Here is a 27,415-nt window from a genome sequence, read left to right on the forward strand (position 1 = left end):
AGAAAACCAAGATCTGTGGAAGTATAGGTTTCTCTTACCTAGTCCCTGTATTTTCCAAACTGCTTCACGTTTCTGGTTATGTATGAAAATTTGAGGTTGACCATCGTAACTATTGAGCTTAAGAGGCAAAATCCTTATAAGAGACTTCACTAGACACGCAAGTGAATTGTCTAATAGGGCCTCAAACATATCTCTTGAATTTTTGGAACTATATCATATACAGATCATTTCTAAGTATGAGTAGAAGAGTAAGGGGAAACATGTTAATTATAAAGATTTTCTTAAGATTATTTTATTCAAACAAGATTTGCTGAAAACAGCTTCTATTAGGAAATTTATTTAATATGATTGAAATTTCCAGGAGTTAATTTTCATCCCAGTCTTTTGCTATAATAACACTGCAGATTTTCTTTATGCCACAAAGAAGCATCTTTATGTTATAAAAGATAACATGTTTTTCATGCAATGTATAGACTTTATTATGCATTTTTTTTAAATCCCTTTGGGCCAGATTCTAATATAATTTCAGAAGAAAATTCCTATTGAAGTTGACTGAATTCCAATGTAAATTGAAAGCAATCAAAGTTTATCAAAGGAATTTTGCGGTAGAGTCATTCTGGAAATGAATCCAGACCAAAAGGGAATGACACAAGCGTATATAGGTCTTTGGAGCAGCGCTAAGAAATTCCTTAATTTTATTGACTCACTAAAACTACAGTGTTGCATTGGATGGTAGATGTGTAAAAGCCTTACAAGGTCAGTCATTCATGCAGATTCATTGAAGTTTTAGAAATTGAAAAGTTTCTTAAAACTCAATAGCATCATCCCCAAATGGGTATTCCTATATAACCAGAATTAGAAAATTTCTAGTATACTTTATTAAAGTGTAATATAAGTCAAACACAACATAAAGTTTCCAATAAAACTTTTTCTTCTATGTTGTTATTATTCTTAAAAAAAAAGAAAAAGAAAAACCCATGTGAAGGGTCATGTGTCACCACCGCATGACCTGAGTGTCAGTTGCCAGGGTCACACAGAAGTGGCACAGGAGAGACTTCCTGCTGGTCCAGTGGTTAAGAGTCCACGTTCCACGGCAGGGGATGTGCTTCCATTCCTGGTCAGGGGACCAAGATCCCACATCTAGCCCTGACTGGTGAATAACATTGCAGGGACGACTAGAACAGTGTGCCCCAACTAAAGAAGACCTTGAGCACCGCAATGAAGACCCAACACTGCCAAAAATTAAAAAAAAAAAGAAAAGTAGCAGAAGAAAACACCTCTAAACAAAGGAGGGAATGCAGCAAGAGGAACAAATGTTTCTGTGAGCCTCTCTTTAGGGATTGTGTTACATCATTGATGTAGAATGCCTCATCTTTTACATAATACCCTACACTATGATACAAATAATATTCTGTATGAAAAAAAGTAGAGGTTGCGTTTTATCATAGCGATATCTGCTATATTAATATACTCTAACAGAAGTGCATGCATTCTAAGGAAAATGAGGTTTCTGGGGTGCCTCTTCATGCACATGCTATCTTGAGGCACAGTCTTGTAGAGGTCAGACTTGAAAGTCATTAATCAGCACATACTAATTAATTGCTCTTAATTAAATAGAAAAATAAAATGGAGAAAATTTCAGAGTAAGTAATAAACACAGTAGGTTAATGACTATTATTGTTATGTCAACTTCACTTTCAAGAAACTTTAAGGTATCCAAAAGCATGAGTCTACCCTCAATCACAATGATGGTATTTGACACACAATTTTGCTTACTCAAGTGAAAATTCCAAAAGGAACTTGACAGCCTAAGCTTTTGAGTAATGTACCATCTTAGATGACAGAGCATTATAGCCAGAATGGCCACATGAGAAGCTCCACAGACCTGCTCCCAGTGATATAACCATACCTGACAATTTTTTTAAAAAGTGAGGGGAGAACTTCCCTAGTGGTCCAGTGATTAAGATTTTGCCTTTCAATGCAGGAGGTGCAGGTTCAATCCCTGGTCAGGAAGCTAAGATCCCACATGCCTCATGGGCAAAACACAAAAACATTTAAAAAAAAGAAGAAAGAAACAATATTGTTGCAAATTCAGTACAAACTTCAAAAATAGTCCAGAAGAAAAACTTTAATTAAAAAAAAAAAAAGGAGAAGAAATGCAAAGTGTCCAGAAATTTTCCTAAGGACATGCAACAAATGGAGAAAAATGTATTCAAGAAAACTCTCCTGAATCTCAGTAAGATTATTTGGAATCTGAGCCATAAACACACTCATTCCAGTTTAGTAGGATTAAATACCCATTTTAGGTGGGTATGGCCAGGAAGATGGGGTTCCTTCTTCCCTCAAACCTCAATCAAAGGATCCTTAAAAGGTTTACAGAGGCTAACTTTCAAGAGCCCCTAAGCCCCCTTCCTCCACCCAACCCCCACTCACAGAGCAGAGGTTTTCCACCCAGAGGCAGACTGAGAATACCAGGACCTTGCTCACCTTAACCTCAGTTTATTCATACGGTGGAAGTTTCATGCTGGGCGAGACAAGCCACAAAAACCAGAGGCTTCGCCTGACCCAGAACACTGCTTGAAAAGCAGGAGAGTCAATCCACAAGATGCAAACCACTATCCCCACCCACAGCTCCAGAGCTATGACTCCACTGCCCAAGTCTCCACCATGAACCATCTTGGCTTCCATTTTCAGGGATATTTGGTGTGATTTTTTTTTATTTGCATTTAATGCTTTTCATTATTACAACCTCCACCCAACACATCTAAAATCTCTCAACACATACTTCCTAATTCCATCTGTATTATTTCTAACTTTGATATTTTGTATCATGAAATCCCTCAAAATTGGGTCTATGTTACTGAAGTCATTAGTTTTACAAGAATAATTATAATGACGACTAATAACATGTACTAAGTACTAGCTTTGTGCCAGGCACTCTACTGCTTTACATAAATTATCTCGTTCTGCCACATCTAATCACATCTAAGCATACGCTTAAATTTGCCAGTAGCACTTAATATTAATTAAAATAAAGATATTGATCATCTTCGAAAGAAATATCTCAATATACTGATGTGAAACCTATAGAATAAAATATTTTAAAGACATAAAATGTACACCACTTAATTATTATGCCATACTATTAAATTTATGTTTCTATTATGGAAAATAAAGCTATAAAATAAAAATAAAGTATCTGCTTTTTATCCAATTTATTTCTTACACCTTTCTCAAATTTCTAGAAACCACAGCTTCTCATATGTCAAGTACGATTAGATTCGTATATTCAATTAAATCGTCTAAGAAAGTAATATATAAAGTAAGTATTATGTTCTTGCATTAACTCCCAAATTATGTTTTATAACAAATCACCCTGACATTAATCATGGTATGAGGGTTGAAAAGTAACACAGGATAAGATTTTTACTAATCCTTCACATTCCATTTTGAAGCTGTATGCTGCTCTTGATCAGAACTTTCATTTTATTATCAAGAATTACATTATTCTCCGAATGAGTGAATTTTCTGTTGGAGACAGGAAATGAAGGACTGCAAATGCTGGAAATGTATTTTTCCTGTCTCAGTGTTAATACATGATATATATGCATTCATATTAACAATAACTCTGAAAACTAGTTTCATTTCCTCTACACATAAGCAATAAACAGTAAGTGCAAAAATGTGAATACTAGCAGCAGTGATGTGGATACAGAATATGGGGCTCCATTTGAATGTACAGCCATTTCTAACATTTCATTAGAGCTCGTGTACAGGCAACTGTCGCAGATGTCCATCACAGTTGGCTTAGACGAAGAAAACAATGCAGGCTCTGAGGATAAACCGAAGCTGCAGCTCAAAGTTTCCGTTTCTTATCCAAGAACACCATAGGACCATTGTCTTCCTCCTTCAAGGCAAAAAAAAAGGAGTCAATTACGTTACTGATATTCTTCCACAGCAAACTGAAAAGTCTTTTCTACAGTCCAACAGGAGACAGCAACAACGAGAAGTTTTGTAAGAAAATGTGGAAATTTCAAAAATATCTTCATGCTCATGTCTGTCACCTCTGCAATTTTTCCACATTTCTTTCTTTGACAGAATCTATTAATGCAAAATTTCATAGAAACATGTATTTTCAAGCCAAATAAATGAATGCTTGAACTGTTTTCTAAATAAAAAATTTGTATGTCATGCAAAATAATAAATAAAGCTTTTAGTTGTTGTCATTAATTTTGGGTGTAATAATGGCAGGTGGTAACTAAGCACAAAGACCACTTCTTCCTAGTCCCCAAATTCTATTGAATAAATGAAGAAATAATAAATACAGAATAACACAGGAAACAAGCAGACATTTTGAGATAACTAAGAGTCTTCTCATTTAGAAAATAATATCAGCTAAGATTTTCATTCAATACATCTACTCGTGTTACAACAGATGGGCTGGGGAAACACAACTGGTTCATACAGTTGTTGAATATGAACTAGTCCAGTTTTTTGGGCAACAAATATCTATTAAAATTATGCATATACTTTTCACCCAGAATTACACTTCTTGAAACTTATGATAGAGATACAATCACCTAATTATATAAAAATTTATGTGTAAGAACATTCACTGTAGGAAAAAAAACTAGAGAAAAACTACGCAATTTCCTTTTTTAATAAACTATGATAAAATACTTTAAAATTGTTCATACATGATACATGTATGGATTTCCTTGTATATATGTACATACACATGACCACACATGTATGTATATATTCACATCAGTTCAGTTCACTTCAATCGTTCAGTGGTGTTCAACTCTTTGTGACCCCATGAACCTCAGCATGCCAGGCCTCTGTGTCCATCACCAACTCCGGGAGTCCACCCAAACCCATGTCCATTGAGTCGGTGATGCCATCCAACCATCTCATCCTCTGTTGTCCCCTTCTCCTTCTGCCCTCAATCCCTCCCAGCATCAGGGTCTTTTCAAATGAATCAGCTCTTCGCATCAGGTGGCCAAAGTATTGGAGTTTCAGCTTCAACATCAGTCCTACCAATGAACACCCAGGACTGATCTCCCTTAAGATGGACTGGTTGGATCTCCTTGCAGTCTAAGGGACTCTCAAGAGTCTTCTCCAACACCACAGTTTAAAAGCATCAATTCTTCGGCGCTCGGCTTTCTTTATATTTCAACTATCACATCCATACATGACCACTGGAAAAACCATAGCCTTGACTAGACGGACCTTTGTTGGCAAAGTAATGTCTCTGCTTTTTAAGATGCTGTCTAGGTTGGTCGTAACTTTCCTTCCAAGGAGTAAGCGTCTTTTAATTTCATGGCTGCAGTCACCATCTGCAGTAATTTTGGAGCCCAGAAAAATAAAGTCAGCCACTGTTTCCACTGTTTCCCCATCTATTTCCCATGAAGTGATAGGACCAGACGCCATGATCTTAGTTTTCCAAATGTTGAGCTTTAAGCCAACTTTTTCACTCTCTTCTTTCACTTTCATCAAGAGGCTCTCTAGTTCTTCTTCACTTTTTGCCATAAGGGTGGTGTCATCTGCGTATCTGAGGTTATTGATATTTCTCCTGGCAATCTTGATTCCAGCTTGTGCTTCCTCCAGCCCAATGTTTCTCATGATGTACTCCACATATAAGTTAAATAAGCAGAGTGACAATATGTAGCCTTGATGTACTCCTTTTCCTATTTGGAACCAGTCTGTTGTTCTATGTCCAGTTCTAACTGTTGCTTCCTGACCTGCATATAGGTTTCTCAAGAGGCAGGTCAGGTGGTCTGGTATTCCCTATATAGAACAATTTATTAGAAAACATTAATAATGCTAGGGTATATATTTCCAAATTAAATTTCAAATAAGATAGTGAGCCATGATCAAATATTTTAAGATTATGCCTCAAAGATATGATTTTGAAGGTAAAATAGGATGCTGTTTATATATGCATTTGACAACTATAACCCAACAAATTATAAATCAAAGTGACTGACATAAAACTAACTGATGATCCACATTGTCAAGCCTCAGAATTTTAGAGCTTTTTAAAGGAAGCCTAAAGGTCAGCATGCATGAATTTTTTGAAAAAGGAAAATAAACTGTAGGCCCCCCTGCCACTTGCTGAAATATGTTTCACATAACTCTGGAAGTTAGGTGGGAAAAAATGGATCTATAGTCAAAAAAACAGTGAAAACTCTGATCAAATTGAGTAAAACATGATTATTTCATACAAAATCATCTGTCTCTAATATGCTAATGTGCATTGTTAATCTCCAAAAGGAAAATATCATATTCAGGATTCCCCAAATGTAGGGGAACAGTCACCTCTTGATTTAACAAACACCTCGAGGGAACACTGCTCTGCAGAACACATTTGGGAAAGGGTGTTCTAGAGGTGGAGATTCCAAGTTTATGAAAGTAATTCAATTTCATTTTAAGAATATATCCAATTATTCTAAAAATTAAGCTGTGTGCGCTGTGCTTAATCACTCAGTTGTGTCCAGTTCTTTGCAATTCCATGGACTGTAGCCCATCAGGCTCCTCTGTCCATGGGGATTCTCCAGGCAAGAATAATGGAGTGGGTTGCCGTTCCCTCCTCCAAGGGATATTCCCAACTCAAGAGATCAAACCTGGGTTTCCTGCATTGCAGGTAGATTATTTACCATCTGAGCCATGAGGGAAGCAAAAAAATTAAGCTACCATGGTCCAAAACATCAATTAGACAAAAGACAGATAGACGGATCCTCTTTTCCTTCTGTCAGCCACCACCCCTCTAGACACACACACACACACACACATCACACACACACATCACACACACACATCACACACACACATCACACACACACATCACACACTGTAAACCCTTCCCTTCAACCTCCCAATACAGTATAGAGCAATTTCGGTTGGATCAATATTCAATTTCTTTTATTGTGATGATGTAAATATTATCCGGCTTCCCAGGTGGTGTTATGGTAAAGAACCCACCTGAGAATGCAGGAGACATAAAAGACGCAGGTTTGATCCCTGGGTTGGGAAAATTCTCTGGAGGAGGGAATTCAAACCCACTCCAGTTTACAGAGAAGCCTGGCAGGCTACAGTCCACAGGGTCGCAAAGAGTCAGACACCACTGAAGTAACTTAGCAAACACGAAAATATTATTCAGAGCTGAACTACCAGTATTAATATATCATTCATTTTCCTTTCTTGCACAACTTTTTGTTTTCTCTGGAATGAATCGTTATCTCAAGCTTTCCTCACCTAAGTACTCAATCCCAAATTGCCTACAATTGTCTGACTCTCCTCTCAAGAAGTTAAGACATATCATGCAGTCTGTCAACTCTGTATTTCTGGAGAAAGCTCTTCTAGAACCTTCTCGCCTGCTAATATCCAGACTCACACCCTCCACGCTGGCCACCTCACTTCACCATCACTCTGGGGATCTTCTGTTTCCTGGATCCCACATCTGTTTTCTTGGATTACTTTGGTCAAGCACATCTGCTGTTTGAGTAGACGTCTTCCTGCCAGGGTACTGATGGATGAGTAGGGGAGGAGGTGCACAATAAAGATGTTACTTAATCCCCCAGTCTTCAGAAAGGTTTCCCAACCCTCAATCGAGCCTCAGTGCTCTAAGAGAGGAACTCTCCCTTCATCACAGCATAAGGACTTACGGGGATTCACCACAGATTAGAAGGGCTCCTAGAGATGTAACTGCTTCTCCAACAGCTACTAACAAGTCCGGATGATTTGAGCCTCCTTCAACTTCTAGACACATCCGTTGCCACCAATTCCTGGGACTTTGAGAGATACTGTCATGTAAACAGCCTTGTTCCTTGTGTGTGATAAATCCATTCCCGCACAACCACCTGCTTCCAAAATACCGTTCCTGCCGTCTCTTCTTTTGTTTTCTCTATTCTTGTAAGTTTTGACACTTTAAAAAAAAAAAAACTCTTTCCTGTTATTTTAACACACTTCATGGCGGAAACAAAACTAAAGGCCTTTCTATTTAATGGATTAGCATGATTTGATACATAAGCTCCTTTTTATGCATTTGTATATTTTCTGCTGCTGCTGCTGCTGCTAAGTCGCTTCAGTCGTGTCTGACTCTGTGCAACCCCATAGACAGCAGCCCAACAGGCTCCCCTGTCCCTGGGATTCTCCAGGCAAGAACACTGGAGTGGGTTGCCATTTCCTTCTCCAATGCATGAAAGTGAAAGTGAAAGTGAAGTCAGTCGTGTCCGACTCTTCACGACCCCATGGACTGCACCCTACTAGGCTCCTCCATCCATGGGATTTTCCAGGCAAGAGTACTGGAGTCGGGTGCCATCGCCTTCTCCGTGTATATTTTCTAAACTTTCTCTAATAATTCTATCATTTGGTAATCAGAACATAAATTTACTTGCAGGGAAGGAAAGGTGACACAGATGTACAGAATGGACTTGTGGACACAGTGGGGAAGGGAGAGAGTGGGACAAATGGAGAAATAGCATCAACATATATACGCTGTCATGTGTAAAGCGGATAGCTGGTGAGAAGTTGCTATGAAACACAGGGAGCTCAGCTCTGTGCTCTGTGATCACCTAGAGAGCTGGGATGGGGGAAGGAGAGGGAGGCTCAACTGGAGGGGGATATATATATAATTATGGCTGATTCATGTTGTTGTATGACAGAAACCAACACAATATTGTAAAAAAAATTTTTTTTTAATTTATCTGGTATAATAATCTAAAGAAATGACATTTGGAATATACAAAGGTAATCAGGCTGACTTTCTCCCTCCTTAGGACTTCTTCCAAATACTCATTTATCTATATATAAATAATAAGAAAGTTTAACTATAAAAGGAAATTTTCTATTACCCAATGATCATTGTTCATAATGAGACCTTGAAGTAAGGCCATAATCTTAAGAAGTCTTCTAAATCATCAGCTATTTCAATATAATTATAACAGATGCTATCTTTCATGTGACTATTTCTGAACCTTAAATTATCTTCTATGAAGACACCCTAGGGAATGAGCGCAAATCAAATTACCATTGAAGAACTTCCTGAAAAGCTCTCAAAAATAAAAAAGCACATGTGCACGCGTGTCCTTCTTAGAAGTTGCAGAGTTGCTTGGCTGACCTTTGTTCCAGGGAGTTTGGTTCAGCCAATTGATAACCCACTGCCGTGTCCCTCTTTAAGTAAGATAATTCAGTAAAAAATCTCCAAAAGCAGAGTCTTTATACTACAATAAAAAATATTAAAGAATTTTTTTAAAAGAAAGAATGAGACTCAGAGATATCAGTAACTTTGTCAAGGTCACACAGCTAACTGGTGGTGGAGTCAGAATGAAACCCAAGCCATCCATCCACCGCTGTGCCACCGGGGGCCTCCACTTTCAACCCAGTGCTAGTCACTGAGAGGAGGGTTTGAGAGACGCTTGTTGCTTCATTCTTTTGTGTATTATTTGAATTTTCTGCCACGAACATGTATTCTATTTAGAGACACAGGGACAAAGAACAGAAAGAAAATCAAAGAGTGACTCTTGCCACAGAAATTTCAATAGGTAAATGGAGATGAACACATTTCAAGACAGTGAGGAGTAAAAAAGGCGATGAGAAAGGGGTGAAAAGTATAAAGTGACTGATTTTTAAAAGGGCAAAACACCTTGAACCCATGATGCAAGCATAAATTAGCCTAACACTTAGGGGATATTGGGGCTTCCCAGGTGGCACTATTGGTAAAGAATCCACTTGCCAATTCAGGAGACACAAGAGACGTGGGTTCAGTCCTTGGGTTGGGAAGATTCCCTGGAGAAGAGAATGGCAACCCACTCCAGTATCTTGCCTGGGAAATCCCATGGACAGAGGAGCCTGGCTGCCTACAGTCCATGGGGTCACAAAGAGTCAGACACGACTGAGTGACTGAGCACCAACTGGGGATATTAGCAATGTGATACCAAAAATGAAAGCTTGGATGTCCTTTTTCCCTAGAAATCTCAATCCTAGGAACCTATCTAAAGAGATAAGGAAGGACTTCCCTGGTGGTCCAGTGGTCAAGACTCTACCTTCTAATGTATAAAGCACAGGTTCAATCCCCCCTGGTCAAGAAGCTAAGATCCCACATGCTTTGTGGTGCAGCCAATAAATAAATTAATAAATTTTTTTAAAAGAGAGATAAGGAGGCAAAGATATGCAAGGATTATCTGCCCTTTGTTATTTGAAATGTGCAGTGAAAAGAGCTCAGGGTTTGCAGTGAAACCTACCTGGGTGTGAACCTTGGGTTTGCAGTGTACTGTCTGTGACCTGAGCAAGTTACTCAACCCCTCTGACTTAGGGTCTTTATTTCTAAAATGGAATTGAAAGAACATGACTCACGAGATCAATGTGAGGATTGAATGAGATAAAATATAGCCCAGGGTCTGAAACACAAAACAGCGTTCATTCTTTCCTGTCATCGCTCACTAGAATGTGTTACTTAGAATGAAGGTGTAGGGTTTCTCTGGTGGTTCATGGTAAAAAATCTGCCTGCCAGTGCAGGGGACATGGGTTCCATCCCTGGTCCAGGAAGATCCCACGTGCTGCCGAGCGACTCAGCCTGTGTGCCACAAGTACTAAGCTTGTGCTCCAGAGACTGAGAGCCGCAAGTACTGACACCCACACACCTAGAGACCGTGCTCCGCAACAAGAGAAGCTGCCGCAAGAAGCCTGTAAACTGCAACAAAGACCCAGCACAGTCAAAATAAAATAATAAACACATTTTTAAACTTTAACCAAAACTCAAGAACACATCAGGTTGCTTTGTATATTGCATACATATTATTGTTTAACTGCTAAGTCATATCCAACTCTTCTGCACCAAAGTATCATAAACCACTAAACTTAGCTTTTAAAGTTCTTCCCAAGCCAATCTACCTTATGCTTTTTTGACACTTTCTCAATCTCAATTAGCACTCAACTCATTAACAAAACTGTTTTATACACAACAGTGAGTCACATTTTTCTTCCTTCTTCCCTAATCCCAAGTGTGTTGTAAGGGTGATTGAGTATCTAATTACTTCTTAATTGAATGCACATATTACACATTTTTCACTAGGTTCAAGTTTAATGCTTTCAGTCCAGAAATCAAAGTCAATGAAATTAAGCTGAATTGGGATTTGAGCAACTATTTTAAGGAGAAGGTTTGTATTATGTCTAATTATAAGTAAATGTGGATTTTAGCATTATTTCCTATGGAAATATTTCAGGTCCAGAAATGTGCCATAAATGACTAATTTAGATGATTAATAACACTGTTATTCATATTTACAATCTTTTATTCCTCATTACAGTGATTTTATTGCTGGGACCCACTAAATATAATTATTATTGAAATAAAAGATACCATTAGAGAACCATTGGTTGTACCCTGACTAAAATTAGAATCAACATTCATTCATGTTTGTGAAAAATTACATGAGTTTCTCTGTACCATAAAGGTTACTGGAAATCTCACATGCTGCTAACACAAGAAAAACATAAATCTTGGAATACATTCATCAAAAATATTCATTTATGGTAAACCATAAAAAATATTACTATCAAAATGGTGCTCCAATTCAGTTCATACTTTACCAGGAGACTATTTCTTGAGGTTTTTTGTTTTTATTTTTCCTTTTGCATTATGCAGGAGTTAAAATAAAAAACCTCTGAAGTAGTTATCTCATACAATGAAGGTTTGTTTGCTTGTTCCTAGATATGGAAATCAACCATCTGTAATAATTTAGCTGAAGGCCTCTTCAGGCAGAAGACTAGATTAAATAACTTTCTGAGATCCAATTCAACTCCATGCTTCTAAGATGTCTTTGAAAATATATTCTACAGACAAGCCCTCAAAACTTATGAGTTTCTAACCACTAAAAGTATAAGAATTCAGAAATTGTGCAGGCATTTAAAGAAGCAATGTAATAGAAAATTTGTTTTTTTCCAGTCGATAAGCCGTGTCTGTTTGCGACCCCACAGACTTCCCTGTCACCATCTCCCAGAGTTTATTCAAACTCATGTCCATTGAGTCTGTGATGCCATCCAAGCATCTCATATTCTGTCATTCCCTTGTCCTCCTGCCTTCAATCTTTCCCAGCATCAGCGTCTTTTCCGAAGAGTTGGCTCTTTGCATTAGGTGACCAAAGTACTGGAGCTTCAGCTTCAGCATCAGTTCTTCCAATAAATATTCAGGGTTGATTTCCTTTAGTATTGACTGGTTTGGTCGCCTTGCAATCCAAGGGACCCTCAAGAGTCTTCTCCAGAGTCACAGTTCAAAATCATCAATTGTTCAGCACTCAGCTTGCTTTATGGTCCAGCTCTCACATCTGTAAATGAATACTGGAAAAATCACAGCTTTGACTATACAGACATGATAGAAAATAGACTCATCCAAAACCAACATGGTTTTATTAGTTTAACAATTAATTTATTCTGAGAATGGTATTGCTGTGCTTAATCGCTCAGTCGTGTCCGACTCTTTGGACCTCATGGACTGTAGCCCATCAGGATCCTCTGTCCATGGGGATTCTCTGGGCAAGAATACTAGAGTAAGTTGCCATGCCCTACTCCAGGAGATCTTCCCAACCCAGGGATCAAACCCAGGTCTCCCACATTGCAGGTGGATTCTTAACCATCTGAGCTGCCAGGGAAGCCCATTAATACTGGAGTGGGTAGCCTATCCCTTCTCCAGGGGATCTTCCCCACCCAGGGATTGAACCAGGGTCTCCTGCAATGCAGACGGTTTCTTTATCAGCTGAGCTACCAGGGAAGCCTGAGAATGATATTACATAGCGTCAAATCTCTTGATAGGAGAAACCTCCATATTATCCAACAAATATTTCAGATTCTGTATAAGATATTGGGCATTGTCTAGACTATTTTAGCATTGTATGCTACCAAAACTAGTTTTAACTGGCATGTTTGTTTAATTAAAACTGAAGGATCAGAATGATCAGAATGGCCATCATAAAAAGACTACAAGCAGTAAATAAGGGAGGAGTGTGAAGAAAAAGGTACCCTCCTGCACTGTTTGTGGGAATGTAAATTGGTACAGCCACTATGGAGAATGTATACAAAGGTTCCTTACAAGACTAAAAATAGAGTTATCATCAGTTCAGTTCAGTTCAGTTCGGTCGCTCAGTCGTGTCCAACTTTTTGTGACACCATGAACTGCAGCACACCAGGCCTCCCTGTCCATCACCAACTCTGGGAGTCTACCCAAACCCATGTCCATCGAGTCAGTGATGCCATCCAACCGTCTCATCCTCTGTCATTCCCTTCTCCTCCTGCCTTCGATCTTTCCCAGCATCACAGTCTTTTCAAATGAGTCAGCTCTTTGCATCAGGTGGCCAAAATATTGGAGTTTCAGCTTCAACATCAGTCCTTCCAACGAATACTCAAGACTGATCTCCTTTAGGATGGACTGGTTGGATCTCCTTGCAGTCCAAGGAACTCTCAAGACTCTTCTCCAACACCACAGTTCAAAAGCATCAATTCTTCGGCACTCAGCTTTCTTTATAGTCCAACTCTCACATCCATACATGACCGCTGGAAAAACCATAGCCTTGACTAGACAGACCTTTGTTGGCAAAGTAATGTCTCTGCTTTTGAATATGCTATCTAGGTTGGTCATAACTTTCCTTCCAAGGAGCAAGTGTCTTTTAATTTCATGGCTGCAATCACCATCTGCAGTGATTTTGGAGCCCCCAAAAATAAAGTCAGCCACTGTTTCCACTGTTTCCCCATCTATTTCCCATGAAGTGATGAGACCACATGCCATGATCTTTGTTATCTCCATGATCTTTGTTATCTGAATGCTGAGCTTTAAGCCAACTTTTTCACTCTCCACTTTCACTTTCATCCAGAGGCTCTCTAGTTCTTCACTTTCTGCCATAAGGGTGGTGTCATCTGCATATATGAGGTTATTGATATTTCTCCCGGCAATCTTGATTCCAGCTTGTGCTTTCTCCAGCCCAGTGTTTCTCATGATGTACTCTGCATATAAGTTAAATAAGCAGAGTGACAATATACAGCCTTGACGAACTCCTTTTCCTATTTGGAACCAGTCTGTTGTTTCATGTCCAGTTCTAACTGTTGCTTCCTGACCTGCATACAGGTTTCTTAAGAGGCAGGTCAGGTGGTCTGGTATTCCCATCTCTTGAAGAATTTTCCACAGTTTATTGTGATCCACGCAGTCAAAGGCTTTGGCATAGTCAATAAAGCAGAAATAGATGTTTTTCTGAAACTCTCTTGCTTTTTCCATGATCCAGCAGATGTTGGCAATTTGATCTCTGGTTCCTCTGCCTTTTCTAAATCCAGCTTGAACATCTGGAAATTCACGATTCACATATTGCTGAAGCCTGGCCTGGAGAATTTTAAGCATCACTTTACTAGCCTGTGAGATGAGTGCAATTGTGCGGTAGTTTGAACATTCTTTGGCATTGCCTTTGGGACTGGAATGAAAACTGACCTTTTCCAGTCCTGTGGCCGCTGCTGAGCTTTCCATATGAGTTACCATATGACCCAGCAATCCCACTCTTGGGCATACACTGAGAGATAGTTCAAAAAGATACATACATATATAATTTAAAAAGATGCATCCACCCCAGTTTTCACTGCCACACTATTTACAATAGCCAGGATGTGGAAGCATTCTAAATGTCCATCAACAGAGGAATGGAAAAGAAGATGTATTAGATATACACAATGGAATATTACTTGGCCATAAAAAGAATGAAATAATGTCATTTGCAGCAATATGGACGGACCATGAGAAAACTGGAAGAAAGGCTAGTCTGCAAATCATGATCACGGCACTTCTCTGGTGGGCCAGTGACTAAGACTCCATGCTCCCAATGCAGGGGGCCTGGGTTGCATCCCTGGCCAGGGGACTAGATCCCACATGCTGCAACTAAAAGAGATCCCATGTGCTGCAACTAATACCTGGCGGAGTCAAATAAATAAATAAAATTCAATATTTTTTGAAAAACACACAAAAGTAACCAAGTGGATTTGAATAGAAACAAAAGAATTTTTTTTTAAAAAAAAGGAAGATCATAAATTCAATCTTTTATATACTGAGTCTGAAACTCAGTATATAGGTCTTTGGCACATGCAGAAGAAAAGTCATGCAAACAGCTGGGCATCCAATTCCAGAGCTTAACAGGGAGGCCTGGTGCAGGCATATAAATGAGGGTTATCTGCATTCGGGGGTAACAGAGGCTCAGGGTGTAGGTGATTCACCTACAAAGAGAGGAGGCCCACTAGGCTGAACCATGAGGACTCCAACAGCAAGTGCCCTCTGGCAAGGTCCCTTTCTGTGCTGGGTTTTCATAGTTTCTGGGTTATGACAAACATGCTTTCCTAAGTTTTGACAGACGGGATGACAAAAGACGAGATGTTTGGATGGCATCACCAATTCAATGGACATGAATTTGAGCAAGTTCCAGGAGATGGCGAGGGACAGGGAAGCCTGGCACGCTGCAGTCCATGGGGTTGCAAAGAGTCAGACATGACTGAGCGACTGAATAACAACAAAGTATCTATGAACTTCATCATGGAAAAGAAGAGCTGGAAAGAACTGATGGTGGAAAATGAAATGAATACTTCTTTGTGAATAATCTTTTCTTAATAAGCCACAAACTGGACAAACAAAATTTAAAAATTGCTTTGAGGAAATACCAATAATGAGCATCCATGAGGAAAGAGACACAGTACAACATGTTTAGGTGAGATGAACCTGGTCTTGGTGTCTTTCTTATGGAAAATATATGAAGTTTAAAATAACAAAATCTACTATACTTAAGGTATCCTAACATATTAATGTTCAACATAAAAGCTGACCCATGACTCAAAATGTTTTCTTTTCTTCCTCCCAAATACAATTTTGTTTAAATTCAAGTGAAGGGGGAGGGATAAATCATTTCAGCAATCTTACCCTCAATAAATTATTAACATTTCAATACACACAAAAAAAGAGACAGATATGGAAGTAAGGATTATTTTCCTTCTTTGGTCATCTTGAAGAAATGTCTATACAGTTTTGATATTTTTCATTCTTGGGTTAATAACAACTTTTATATCATACAATAAACACATAATAGATGGGCTGAGTACCCTTGGTATTTTGGCCTTTTCTTGAAATCATTTTGAAGTCCTTTAGGAAATTCATTCATTTTTGGACAATTCTATATGATATAGTAAATAGAAAACAGCTATATCCATTGAGCTCTCATTTCTCACCCTAATGCTGTATATCATATTAAATTATTAGAGTGAGTCAAGTCCAAGTTCTATTGACTAAAAATATGGCTCTGAGATTTCCATTTATCCTGGAAGGATAATAGCTTTTGCCTACTTGGTCATTCAGAGTTGACATTATCCCTTCCCCACACAGCCCCTCCTTTTCCATAATGGCTTGGCCTTTTCTAACCTCCAACTTTGTCAGGTTATAAAAGAAAACTGATAACAAATTGATGCTAGCTATAGTATTTATTAAACTTAAGAAGACAACGTTATTAACTGCAAAAGTATACATAAGGAAGAATTCAGTATAGTCTGAATGTGACTTCGAAGACCCAGAAAAGGTCTCTGCCCAAATATGAGGGTAAGTTTGACACAAGAATCATTCAGAGATACTTACTTATCTTTTCTCTTCTTACCTTTTTCTTTTTTTCTAATATATTTGGAGCACACTTATAGTTTCCCCTTAATTAGAATTCTGTGGCATTGGTTTTTACAGAAAATAATTATAACTAACTATAGTTACTGTAAACATGTGTTCTGCTTAACAATTAAACTGAGTCACAGGGGAAATAGGCAAATTTTTAAACAGAATAGCTTTCTAATAATTGGCTAATATTTAATGAAACAAACAGGCAAGTAATTATTTCATTTGAAGGTTAATATCAATATTATGATAGAACCTGAAGTTATGTTCAGACTGTACTCAACTCTTCCCCATGTGTACTTTTGCAATTTATAACATCGTCTTCTTAGATGTAATAAATGTCACAGGTAGCATCAAACACTATAATACTAACCTTCCAATGAAATAATTACTTGCCTGTTTGTTTCATTAAATATGAGTCAGTTTTTAGAAAGCTATCCTGACTGTTCATATATTTGCCTGAATCCCCTGTGACTCAAATATTGTTAAACTGCACACATGTTTGCAGTAACTATAGCTAATCATAATTGTTTTCTGTAAAAACCAATGTCAAAAAATTCTAGATCATCTCCTTTCCCTCCCTTAAAAGGGGAAATGGTAAGTGTGCTCCCAATAGATTAGAAAACGAAAAAATGGAAGAAGAAAAAAGTAAGTATTTCTGAAAGATCCCTGTGTCAAATTTACCCACATATTTGGGCAGAGTCCCTTTCTGGGTCTTTGAAGTCACATTATTATGCCAAGGGCAGCAAAGAAACTGGTCAGAAAGCTTGGTCTTATTTCTGATTTGCTGTGCCTACGGTTTGGTTCTCCTACACCCATAAAGTTCGATGGGTAAACTGGCTCCCAGAAATCTGAACTAGCCTTGGATCTGGATGAGTTACATGTGAACTCTTCAAACAAGTACAAAACCATAGTTCATACTTCTTAAATGGTAATATAAAAAGTCCCAGGTAATTCATGGGAATAATAAGTCTCGGTTATCAAAACCCTCCAGATGTCTAGACATGTCATGTAAAAATGAATGTCATTTTAAATCCCCAAACTAAAGTTATTTTAGTAAAGCATAGCTAAAATAAATCTGAATTATTTTGAACATTTTTTTAGAAAGCTATCAGAAAAAAAGTTTTTTTCCTTCTCAGTTCTAAGAGCTTAAATGAAACATTCATGCATTAAATTCAAAGTCTGACTGTCAAATCATTTCACTTTAATAAAACTTGAATTACCTGCCTTAGGGCATTATTAAATATCAAATAAAAAGCACACATCCATAAGTCTGATTTCCCAATATAATTTTTATGTAGAAGTATGACTAGATTTGTATTACACATTTCAAGATAAAAGGATCAAAAATGTATTCATGAAAGGATACAGTCAGAAGTGAACTCATCTTTGAGAGAATTTCTCACCATTCTTAAGAATCTGGGGAAAAATGACCCCCTTTCAGGAATCTCAGCCACCAAGACAAGGATAGCAATCCATCCTCTCTCTTAAAATATCTATACTGTAATTAATTGAAAACTTTGAGAATTACACATTGTCTTCTTATCATACAATGAATACGAAGCATATGTATCTGAAATAGATGCAATCTCCTCATAAACATTTAAGGGTGTGTGTGTGTGTAAGACAGAGATAACATAGGGATGATTATTTAGATATTTAGAGAGGCAATTTGCATGGAGGGCAAGATAAGGATCAAAAACTCAAGCCAATCATCTCATTTCATAAAAAGTGTCATTTATGGTTACTGATATTCACAGAAGAGTATACCAAACCTGCACTGGATAAATTCACAAACTCATGCTCACCAGCCTCACTGTGCCTCTCTGCCTGCCCTCCAATGAGTCCTGCCTGCACCCCTCCCCCCACCCTCTGCTCCCAGCTTCTTCAGCTTCCCTCCCCGACTCCCAGCTCTTCCCCAATCCCCCTTAAACGGTAAAGCAAGTCACAAAATGCTGTCTATAAACCACCACCTCCTTCCTTCCTCTGAATGCATGGAACGTGTCCATTCCCTTAACAAAAGTCAGCCTCCACTTATGCTTAGAATTCCATCCCCTGGCAACTTTTCACAGACTTTACTGCTAGGATTAGCCTCTCGAGAAACAGCATCTTCAGCCCTGCCTACCTACTGGCTCATTCCCCACCCCTCATATAGAAAGTTCCAGTATTTCTCATTTAAAAAAAAAAAAAAAGCCTTCATTTGGAACGAAACTGGGTCACCTGTAGAGATACGGACAGACCAAGAGATGGTCATACAGAGTGCAGTCAGAAGGAGAAAAACAAATACATTAATGCATATATATGGAATCTAGAAAAATGGTACAGCTTAATCTATTTGCAGGTCAGGAATAGAGACGCAGACTTAGAGAATGAAGGTGTGGACACAGCAAGGGGAAAGGAGGTGGTGGGATGAAGTGAGGGAGCAGCACTGACACATATACGCCACCGATGCTGCTGCTGCTGCTGCTGCTGCTGAGTCACTTCAGTTATGTCGACTCTGTGTGACCCCATGGGCTGTAGCCCACGAGGCTTCTCTGTCCATGGCATTCTCCAGGAAAGAATACTGGAGTGGGTACACTCCACTCCATACTGAATACTATATGTATGAGAATACTGGAGGAGTGCCTTGCTCCAGAGGATCTTCCCGATCCAGAGACTGAACCCGGGTCTCTTGCTACAGGTAGCTTCTTTACTGCTGAGCGGCCAGGGAAGCCCCACATGTACACTACCATGAGTAAAACAGATAGCTAGGGGGAAGCTGATTCATTACAAGGTATCGCCGCCTCCTCCCTTCAAACTCCACTTCTGCCCTGTGCAACCTACATCCCTCATCCTCCTGCTATCCTGAGGGCCCGAGTGTGGAGATGCTCCCTGATCTCTGACCCTTACTGCTTATGACAGAGGGCTCTGTCAGTCAGGCTGCCCGAGTCCAACTTCCACTTCCACTGCTCAGCAACTTTGGGCAAATGACCTAACTTCCTGGTGCTTTGGTTAACTTATCATAAAGCAACACATAAGGTTTTATGAACACGTGAGGTCATCCCCATGTATTATTAGAACATTATTTGTACACACACATGCAGACACACATAATCTATGCCCACAACTCCCACATTCTGTTCAGACCTCTTTTCTGATCTCCACTTTTGAAATTCCAGCTTCCTTCGTGGCGGGTCCACCCACTGTTGTGATTGACAAGCCACTCTCAGTCCTCTCTATCTCTCCATCTCAGACAGAACCTATCCAGCTTCCCTGTTGTCACTCTGCCTACAGTTTCTAAAGCCCCAAACCCCAGCTGTTATCATTGATAATTCCATCTCCTCTCACTCACATGCAACTTACCCCTAGATATCACTTTCAAGACTCTTTCACAAACATAAACCTCTCTCCATCTGCACTGTTCCTAGTCTGGTACCCAAGCTTCCATGCCTTGCACCTTGGTTACCCAATGGACTTCTAAAATACCTTTCTACTCCCCCAGCCTGGCCCAGAGTAATCCAGTCCATTCATTCTCCAGCCACTGTGATCTACTGAGAATATACAGGGGTCAGGCCACTCCCCTGAGAACCCTTAGACGTCAACACATTGACAATGAGATAAAGACATCTAACTCGGTTGACAAAGCCCTTGAAGACAGGGCCCCACCTGACTCTCCCTTTCATTTCCACACCCCAGACTCAGGGGGCTTCTTTCAGGTATCTCAGCGCACCAAAGTCTTACCATCTCCACAGAGAGGGGACCCTCGAGGATCTTTGCAAAGATATTCCCTCTAGCCAAAATCTCCTCCACTCCACTTTTTTGTTCTTCTCATTCACAGAATTTATTACAATTTGTAACTGTACTTTTGAAATGTTTTTACATTGTCCTGCTCACCATCTCAGGCTTAAGCTCTGTTTTTTAAAATATTTTTTGATGTGGACAATTTCTGAAGTCTTTACTGAACTTGTTACAATATTGCCTCTGTTTTACACTTTGTTATTTTGGCCATGAGGAATGTGGGATTTTAGCTCCCTGACCAGGATCGAATCCACACACTCTTCCAGGAAGGTAAGTCTTAACCACTGGACCACCAAGGAAGTCCCAGACTGTGAGCTGCTGGAGGCCAGAGATTTCAGGTCCTCTGTGACTCCCCCATCCACTGGAACACCGACATAGGGTGAGAAGACACACTCCCAACAGACCACTAAACAGTCAGAGCTCTGTGCTGACTCCTCGGAAACTGTTCCAATAGGCACTTTCCTCTCACGGGAAGCAGCGGTTTCATAGCAACACACTGACCTAGGTAAGTGATCCTGGTCAATCTACAAAGTGAAGAAGTAACCCAGTACACAGGCATTTATATATATTTTATATTTTCCTTGTTTGTGATGTTTATTTTGTTAGCTCCTTAAGGGTAAGTAACACATACATTGAATCCAATATATTAAAATGTATAGATTATTAGAATATTCCATCAGTAAAGAAACATGCTGCATTTATATAATCACCAAGTGCTTCTTGATCTATCGAATAAAATCACTTACACAGGGTAAGTATTATCACTCTGGCCTGATCTACCCTCACTACCTACCCCAATAAGCAAGATGACCAATCTGCACTGGACAAGTGGCCAGCTTTGAGGTTCAACAACTCCCAGCCCCTTCCTTCATGCTCCCCATTCATCAGGAGATAACAGCTGCAGTTTCAAGCTACGACAACACAGCAAAGTACCAAAGAAGAAGTACTTGCGTATCATCGTTACCCTGCCTCAAGTGCCTTCCCTTATGAAAGCTGATATTAAAGCAAAACCTATCAATAGAATGAAAGGCTGCACTGCTGGAAAAACATAAGGAATGTAGATTTTTCCCTAAAGGGTGTGAAATTTTTACAAACCACCTGACTTGTAATGAATGGGGCTTGAGAATGTGTCCTAAATTTCAATGAAGTGCATTCACATTGCAAAATTAACAGGTTCATCATGAGAGCTGCTTTCACGTGCAGGCTCAACTGTGTGCCTGTTTTCCTCATTTAATCCACACGTACCCAGATGAAGTACCCACACGTACGCTCAGCTCCTGTTTTCTCTGGCTACTGAAACGCAGCTCTAATGACTCTGTCACTGAGCGGCTGCGTGGGTCTAAAATTGTCTCCCAAAATCCCGTCACAGCCCTCCACGAGCTCTGCCCCCTTCACGTGTGTCCTCAGCCTTCGAAATTCTTCAATCTGAAAATAAAAGCAGAACAGAACAGATTAATTGTCAACCAGCCATGAGCAAGATGGGAATCTCATCGATAACTTAAAATATGCATAAATTACAAGCATTTAAAAAGAGAAAATTAAGCTTCGAAAAAGAGAAAAACTGAGTTCATTCTTCCAGAGCTAAGACATTAGACACAACCTCTACAAGAGGAAAGAAGACAACAGAAGCAGAGATAGGAAGGCCTCCAGATAAACCCAAACAACTGTCAAAACCTGCTGGATCTGTTCATGCAAAAATGATATACATCTCTCTCAAATAGCTCTTATGGGGATATTTCTAGCAGTCCAGTGGTTAGAATTCGATACTTTCAATGCAGGGGTCACCGGTTCTATCTCTGGTAGGGGAACTAAGATCCCGACATGCTGCCTGTTGTGGCCAAAATTTAAAAAGATAAAAATAAAAAGGAGATAATCTGTAATACCTAAAAAAAAAAAAAAAACTTCCATGTCTGCCGTAACATAATAAGAAAAAGTGAACAAATGAAGAAATGTTCTGAAATGCTTCCCAAGTATATCTCTATAATGAATCATGGTGTTACTATATGCTAACTGATTATATGTTAAATATATTAGATGGAGGCTTTTTCATCAAAAAACTCCCTTTGCTGCTTGTTGAGCCCTCCAAAGAGCAAAGAATGCCTCTGATTTTTCAAAAGTTTAAGCCCATCTTCTTCCTGTGGCAACAGTGATTTTCAAGTTTATCTCCCTTCTCAGGCAGCCTCCCCAGATCCTGTGGTTTCCAGTTACGCACTATTGGTTACCACAGTCCCAAGAGACCATTCCCATCAGCTCACTGCAGTCTCCCTCACTGGCCAAACTGTACCTCCTGAGAACTCATAGTCTGCCAGACACCACCCACTGGAAGTGTTTGAGCAACAAGCAAACATGTGAGGAGCTTTTGCCAAGCTCACTGCCATCTAGCAGTTGATTTACCTTTGTCAAATCATCTGTTATTTCCTTTAAATGCCACATAAAATCACATGAGACATTCTTCATTCTTTACACAAAAGGAGAAACTGAGGTCAGACAGGTTAAGGAAGATTCCAGATAATCTGGGTCTGACAATTCCAAGGCCACGTGCCCTCTTCCCAGTCCCACAGCCACCTCTTCAGAAATTCTAGTCATCAGTAGACCCTAGAGCCAGCATATAACCCAGGACATTGAGCAAATGTGACGTGAATAGCACCAATCGACCAAAGCATCACCGTCTGTGACTCAGAGGCTTCTACCCACAAAGGTTCACACAACACTGACACAGACTTAATCCAATCATGAGGGGGAAACCCACATGATAGTAACTAATTCAGGGTTCCAATAAAAATCTAGAAATCCACAGACTTTAGAGGACCCATGGGACTCCTATAAAATTTCACTGGTGCATTCTCCTAAGAGGTTCTCTGACTCCAGAAGAGTCAAATCTCACAAGGTTCTAATTCAATCTACTCACATATGAATTGGAAATCAGAGCTGGGAAAAATTAAATGGCTTGCTAGATCAGAACCCAAGTCAGAAATTTGACTTCTAGTTTCCCTGGTGGCTCAGCAGTAAAGACTGCCTGCCAATGCAGGAGACACGGGTTCTATCCCTGGCCCGGGAAGATCCCACATGCCACAGAGCAACTAATCCCATGTGCCACAACTACCGAGCCTACGCGCCAAGGCTCAGAAACTGCAACTGCTGAAGCCAGCGCACCCCAGAGCCTGTGCTACGCAGCGAGAGAAGCCACCACAATGAGAAGCCCTTGCACCGCAATGAAGAGCAGCCCCTGCTTGCTGCAACTAGAGAAAAGCCTGCACAGCAATGGAGACCCAACACAGCCATGAATAAATAAATAGAATTATAAAAAGGAAAGAAATTTGCCTTCTAAAGTTCTATTTTCCTATCTCTTCAAACACTGTTTGATTTCCCTAAATGGGTTAACCCTGATCCTATTAGGATTGTCCTGTTTTTTTAAAATAACATCTACATGCTGTTTTTATATAGAAGTGCCAGTCATATAAGCCATGAGATTTTTAATCTATATAATGGTTTCTCACTAGACCTTCTCACGGGTTTACAGGAGGAAATATGGCAGTACTCATATTGCTTGTTGCACCTGAAAAATGTCTAGAGCCAAGCCTTCATGAGAATCCCTTATAATTATTTGTGAGGTGCATTTTTCTTAGTTTTCCCTGAGATGGAGTGAAAGGGAAACTTCTTAGTCAGAGGAGCCTATGATTTTTCAAAAAGAAGATGAAGCTCAAGGACAGACTGCATCCAAAGGCTGGTTCTTGTCCAGTCTCTGCTACCCAAGACCCAAACAACCCAACTGCTCTTCCTTTTCAAGCTCAGTTTCCACCTGTGAATAACAGAGATGAAGGTGATAACAGTATTCCGGGGTGATATGAGGTAAATAAGATCATTCATGAAAACACTCAGCACAGCTCCAAGCACACAGAGAATGTTCATAAATAACCACATGACTTCTGAAGTCCAAGCTTCTGCATTTGGAGATGATTATTTAGCTACCATTTTGTATGCAAGAAAGGAGACTAGAAATAATAAACCAGTTGACTGAGAAACAGAAGGTTCTCTTTCCTCCCATTCCCTGTGTGTGTGATCATATGTAAGAGCTGCGATCAGAACCTATAAACCCAGGACAGGGTCACCACTGAGCACTGTGGACTCAAAACTTGACTGCCTCGAGGTATTTCAAGAAATACTCCATTTCTTATTGACTCTGAAGCTTATTGCAAAGCTGAGTTAACTTTGTATTTACGTATTCTGAACTGAAGCTAAATCTTTCAAGCCCCAGGCCTCAGCCTGAAATACCTTCTGTGAAAACGACTTCTTCTAGAAGAGATCTGAGTCAACAGCCGGCCAGTCTCCAATCATTGCCTTCTCAGAGAGAACTGCTTCACAAGAAATGTTTTTCTCTGATCAGAGTGATGCTTTGAAGACTTCAAACATCAACAAAGATAGGGGAAAAAACACATCTCTCTGAAATGCCAATTTTTCTGAAGTAACCACCCCTCAGAATCCTTTAGTCACTTCAAATGGTTTCGAGTGTGCACTCTGTTATTGCACCAAAATGAGACAGAGTGAGAAAGAAGCAGAATAATATTCCGAGATAAAAGTCTTCAGCTAAATTCAAATGTCAGGGCCATACAGGGGCCATCATTATCAATCAGTATGTACGAGTTCATCGATTTTTAATCCTCCTCTACTTAAACATGGTATGTGTGTTCAGCCAATTTAAAAGAGAGAGATGGAGAGGAGAGAGATTTAACACTTGGGAGACACGTCCTCACCCGTGAAGGTAGAAAGCTGAGCAGCCACTGTTCCCTGAACTGGGTGGCACGCCCACCGGTCTACAACGTTCATTCCAGCCTTCACTGATGTCTGACCTTGATGGCTCACTCAAAGTTCAGCTTTAAAACTGCTTTCTTCATGACAGCAGTTAACAGGCTAATTTCTAGGGTCTGAAGTTTGGCACACATTGCTTTTAGTAGTTCCAGGGGTCCTACACACATTTTGTAATAGACTTGTTTTGATTTACATCTCATGTGTCATCATGTTAAAAGAAAACTAACACATAAAAGTCCCTGTTCTCATCTTATTTTCCTTTATCACCAGGAAATTCATAACAATACATGAATTGCTGTTGTTGTTTACTCGCTAAGTCATGTCCAACTCTTTGCAACCCCATGGACTATAGTGGAGTGGGTTGCCATTTCTTTCTCCAGAGGATCTTCCCAACCCAGAGATCAAACCCACATCTCCTGCATTGTCACTGAAAAGCCAGTGACAATAGTTACAGATCACTTTTTTAAATGTTTTAAATTACACTTATCTAAATCCATCCAATTGTGTGGGTTTCTTCCCGTAGCATACAGTCTGCTAACCAGAACAACACGAAAAAGTCAACCAACCAACCAGGGGCTCCCAGTCCCAGACACTAGGATTCTAGTGCTCAGGAAGATGTAAATGGTTCACGCTGGGCTCAGCTGTCAATACTACACTATAGGTACCAACTTCCTCCTCCTGGACTAGCAGGCAGAGGATGGAACTCGCATCTCCTGCATTGGCAGGTAGATTCTTTAAGTTTGAGCCACCAGGGAAGCCCATAACACCCAACTACTTAGTAACATATGTTACCCCTATAAGAGGACACATTATTTCTTCAATACAAAGATTTGTTTCTCAAAAAATCAACTTAGTAGCCATCCACCTGCCATTTGCTATTCTTTTTGTTATTTTCTATATCAATCCTCTCTCTGCCTCTGTCTCTATGTTTCTCTGCTCCTCTTCAAGCCCAACAAGGTGAGGCTCCTCAATTCTTGGTTTTGATTCTAGAATCACACCTTTACCCTTAGTTCCTCTCATTTTTGCTGCCTCTCTGGACCTTCTCTATTTTGGACTCTGCTTTCTCTGAAACTATATGAGCAGCAACAGTGAAACATTCAAATCAAGGACAAACTGATTCATTTTCTCCTAAGATTATTATTTTTTCCCTAAATCACTCTAAATTGCAATTTAATGTACATGTGAGTGTGTGTGTGTGTGTGTGTCCATTTCCACACTCCTGCTCTCTGAACAGATGCTGCAATGGAGTTCTGCACTAACAGCACCTACATCTTTTCTTGAAAAGAAACTGGAAAGTTATCCATTTCCAAGAGCAGTTGAAATTATTCCTTCAAATACACATTCCTTTGGCTTTGGCTCCCTTTGAGGAAGACACAGCTTATTTCCCAGTAATTGAGGAGCACGACTTAGTGAGTTAGGGTTAGACTTTGTCACTGACCTCACTCAGGGGGATGGTACAAAGCAAGGCTCCCTTTGAAGCCTGCAAGACCAAAAGGCATGATGAGTTGCCTCTGGGTTGTTGCATAATTTACTGGATGACATGGAAGTAAATCATCACATTACAGACTATTGGTTAACATCCCCAATTCTGTGCTAGCGAGAGAATCCTTAGTGGAATTCTAAGTGGAACTGAGAATTTTCTGTGGCTCAGCCAGGTTCATTCAAATTGACTTTCAATAAATAGACATTTACTGTGGTTACAGAGGAAAAGTTTATTTTTCATTAAAGATTTGACCTATTTTTAGAAAATTGCCCCTAAACTGCTGAACAAATGTGACTGCAGACCCTGAGCTGCTTCTGCTTCCTCTGCCAGTCTGACCCCTCCGCTGTGACTAACGCAGTTGAAACTCTTATCCGGGGTCCCATTCAGCTCAGTGCTCCACAGAAACATCTCACTTCAGTTAATGATTCAGTTAACGGGCAATGACATTCCTTGTTCATGAATCTTTTCTTGCATGATGGCAACTCTGAAAAGAGATGAAGGCTTTCTCCACGGCAAACTGGCTGGATGGGCTGGGGTGTGGACCTAGAGCAGCCAGAACAGCATAAAGAAAGGGATGGTGGAGGAATGATACTGGAGAACAGAAGCCAAAGCTCAGCAACAGAGAAGCACCAAGATCCACCAGTGAACACACTGGGGCAAGAAACAAGAGTCAAGCGTGA

General features: G+C 39.8%; 1 protein-coding gene across 5 annotated transcripts in view; it reads right to left on the reverse strand.

The window, feature by feature from the left end:
- Window positions 1-3,198: 3,198 nt before the first annotated feature.
- CA8 (carbonic anhydrase 8) overlaps window positions 3,199-27,415 on the reverse strand; it is an 82,153-nt gene continuing 57,936 nt past the window's right edge. The window contains exons 8-9 of one of the 5 annotated variants that reach the window (XM_061438807.1): window positions 21,715-21,871; window positions 3,199-3,907 (exon numbers count right to left, since the gene is read on the reverse strand). In XM_061438807.1, the coding sequence (XP_061294791.1) occupies window positions 21,737-21,871 (135 nt within the window). In that variant the 3' untranslated portion in view covers window positions 3,199-3,907; window positions 21,715-21,736. Of the gene's footprint in view, window positions 3,908-8,680; window positions 12,340-17,852; window positions 21,872-27,415 lie in introns of those variants that run through there. The other 4 variants (XM_061438806.1, XM_061438809.1, XM_061438808.1 and 1 more) reach the window with 4 other exon arrangements.

The sequence above is a fragment of the Bos javanicus genome, chromosome 14 (assembly GCF_032452875.1).
Source record: "Bos javanicus breed banteng chromosome 14, ARS-OSU_banteng_1.0, whole genome shotgun sequence".
In the NCBI taxonomy this organism is placed as follows: domain Eukaryota; kingdom Metazoa; phylum Chordata; class Mammalia; order Artiodactyla; family Bovidae; genus Bos; species Bos javanicus.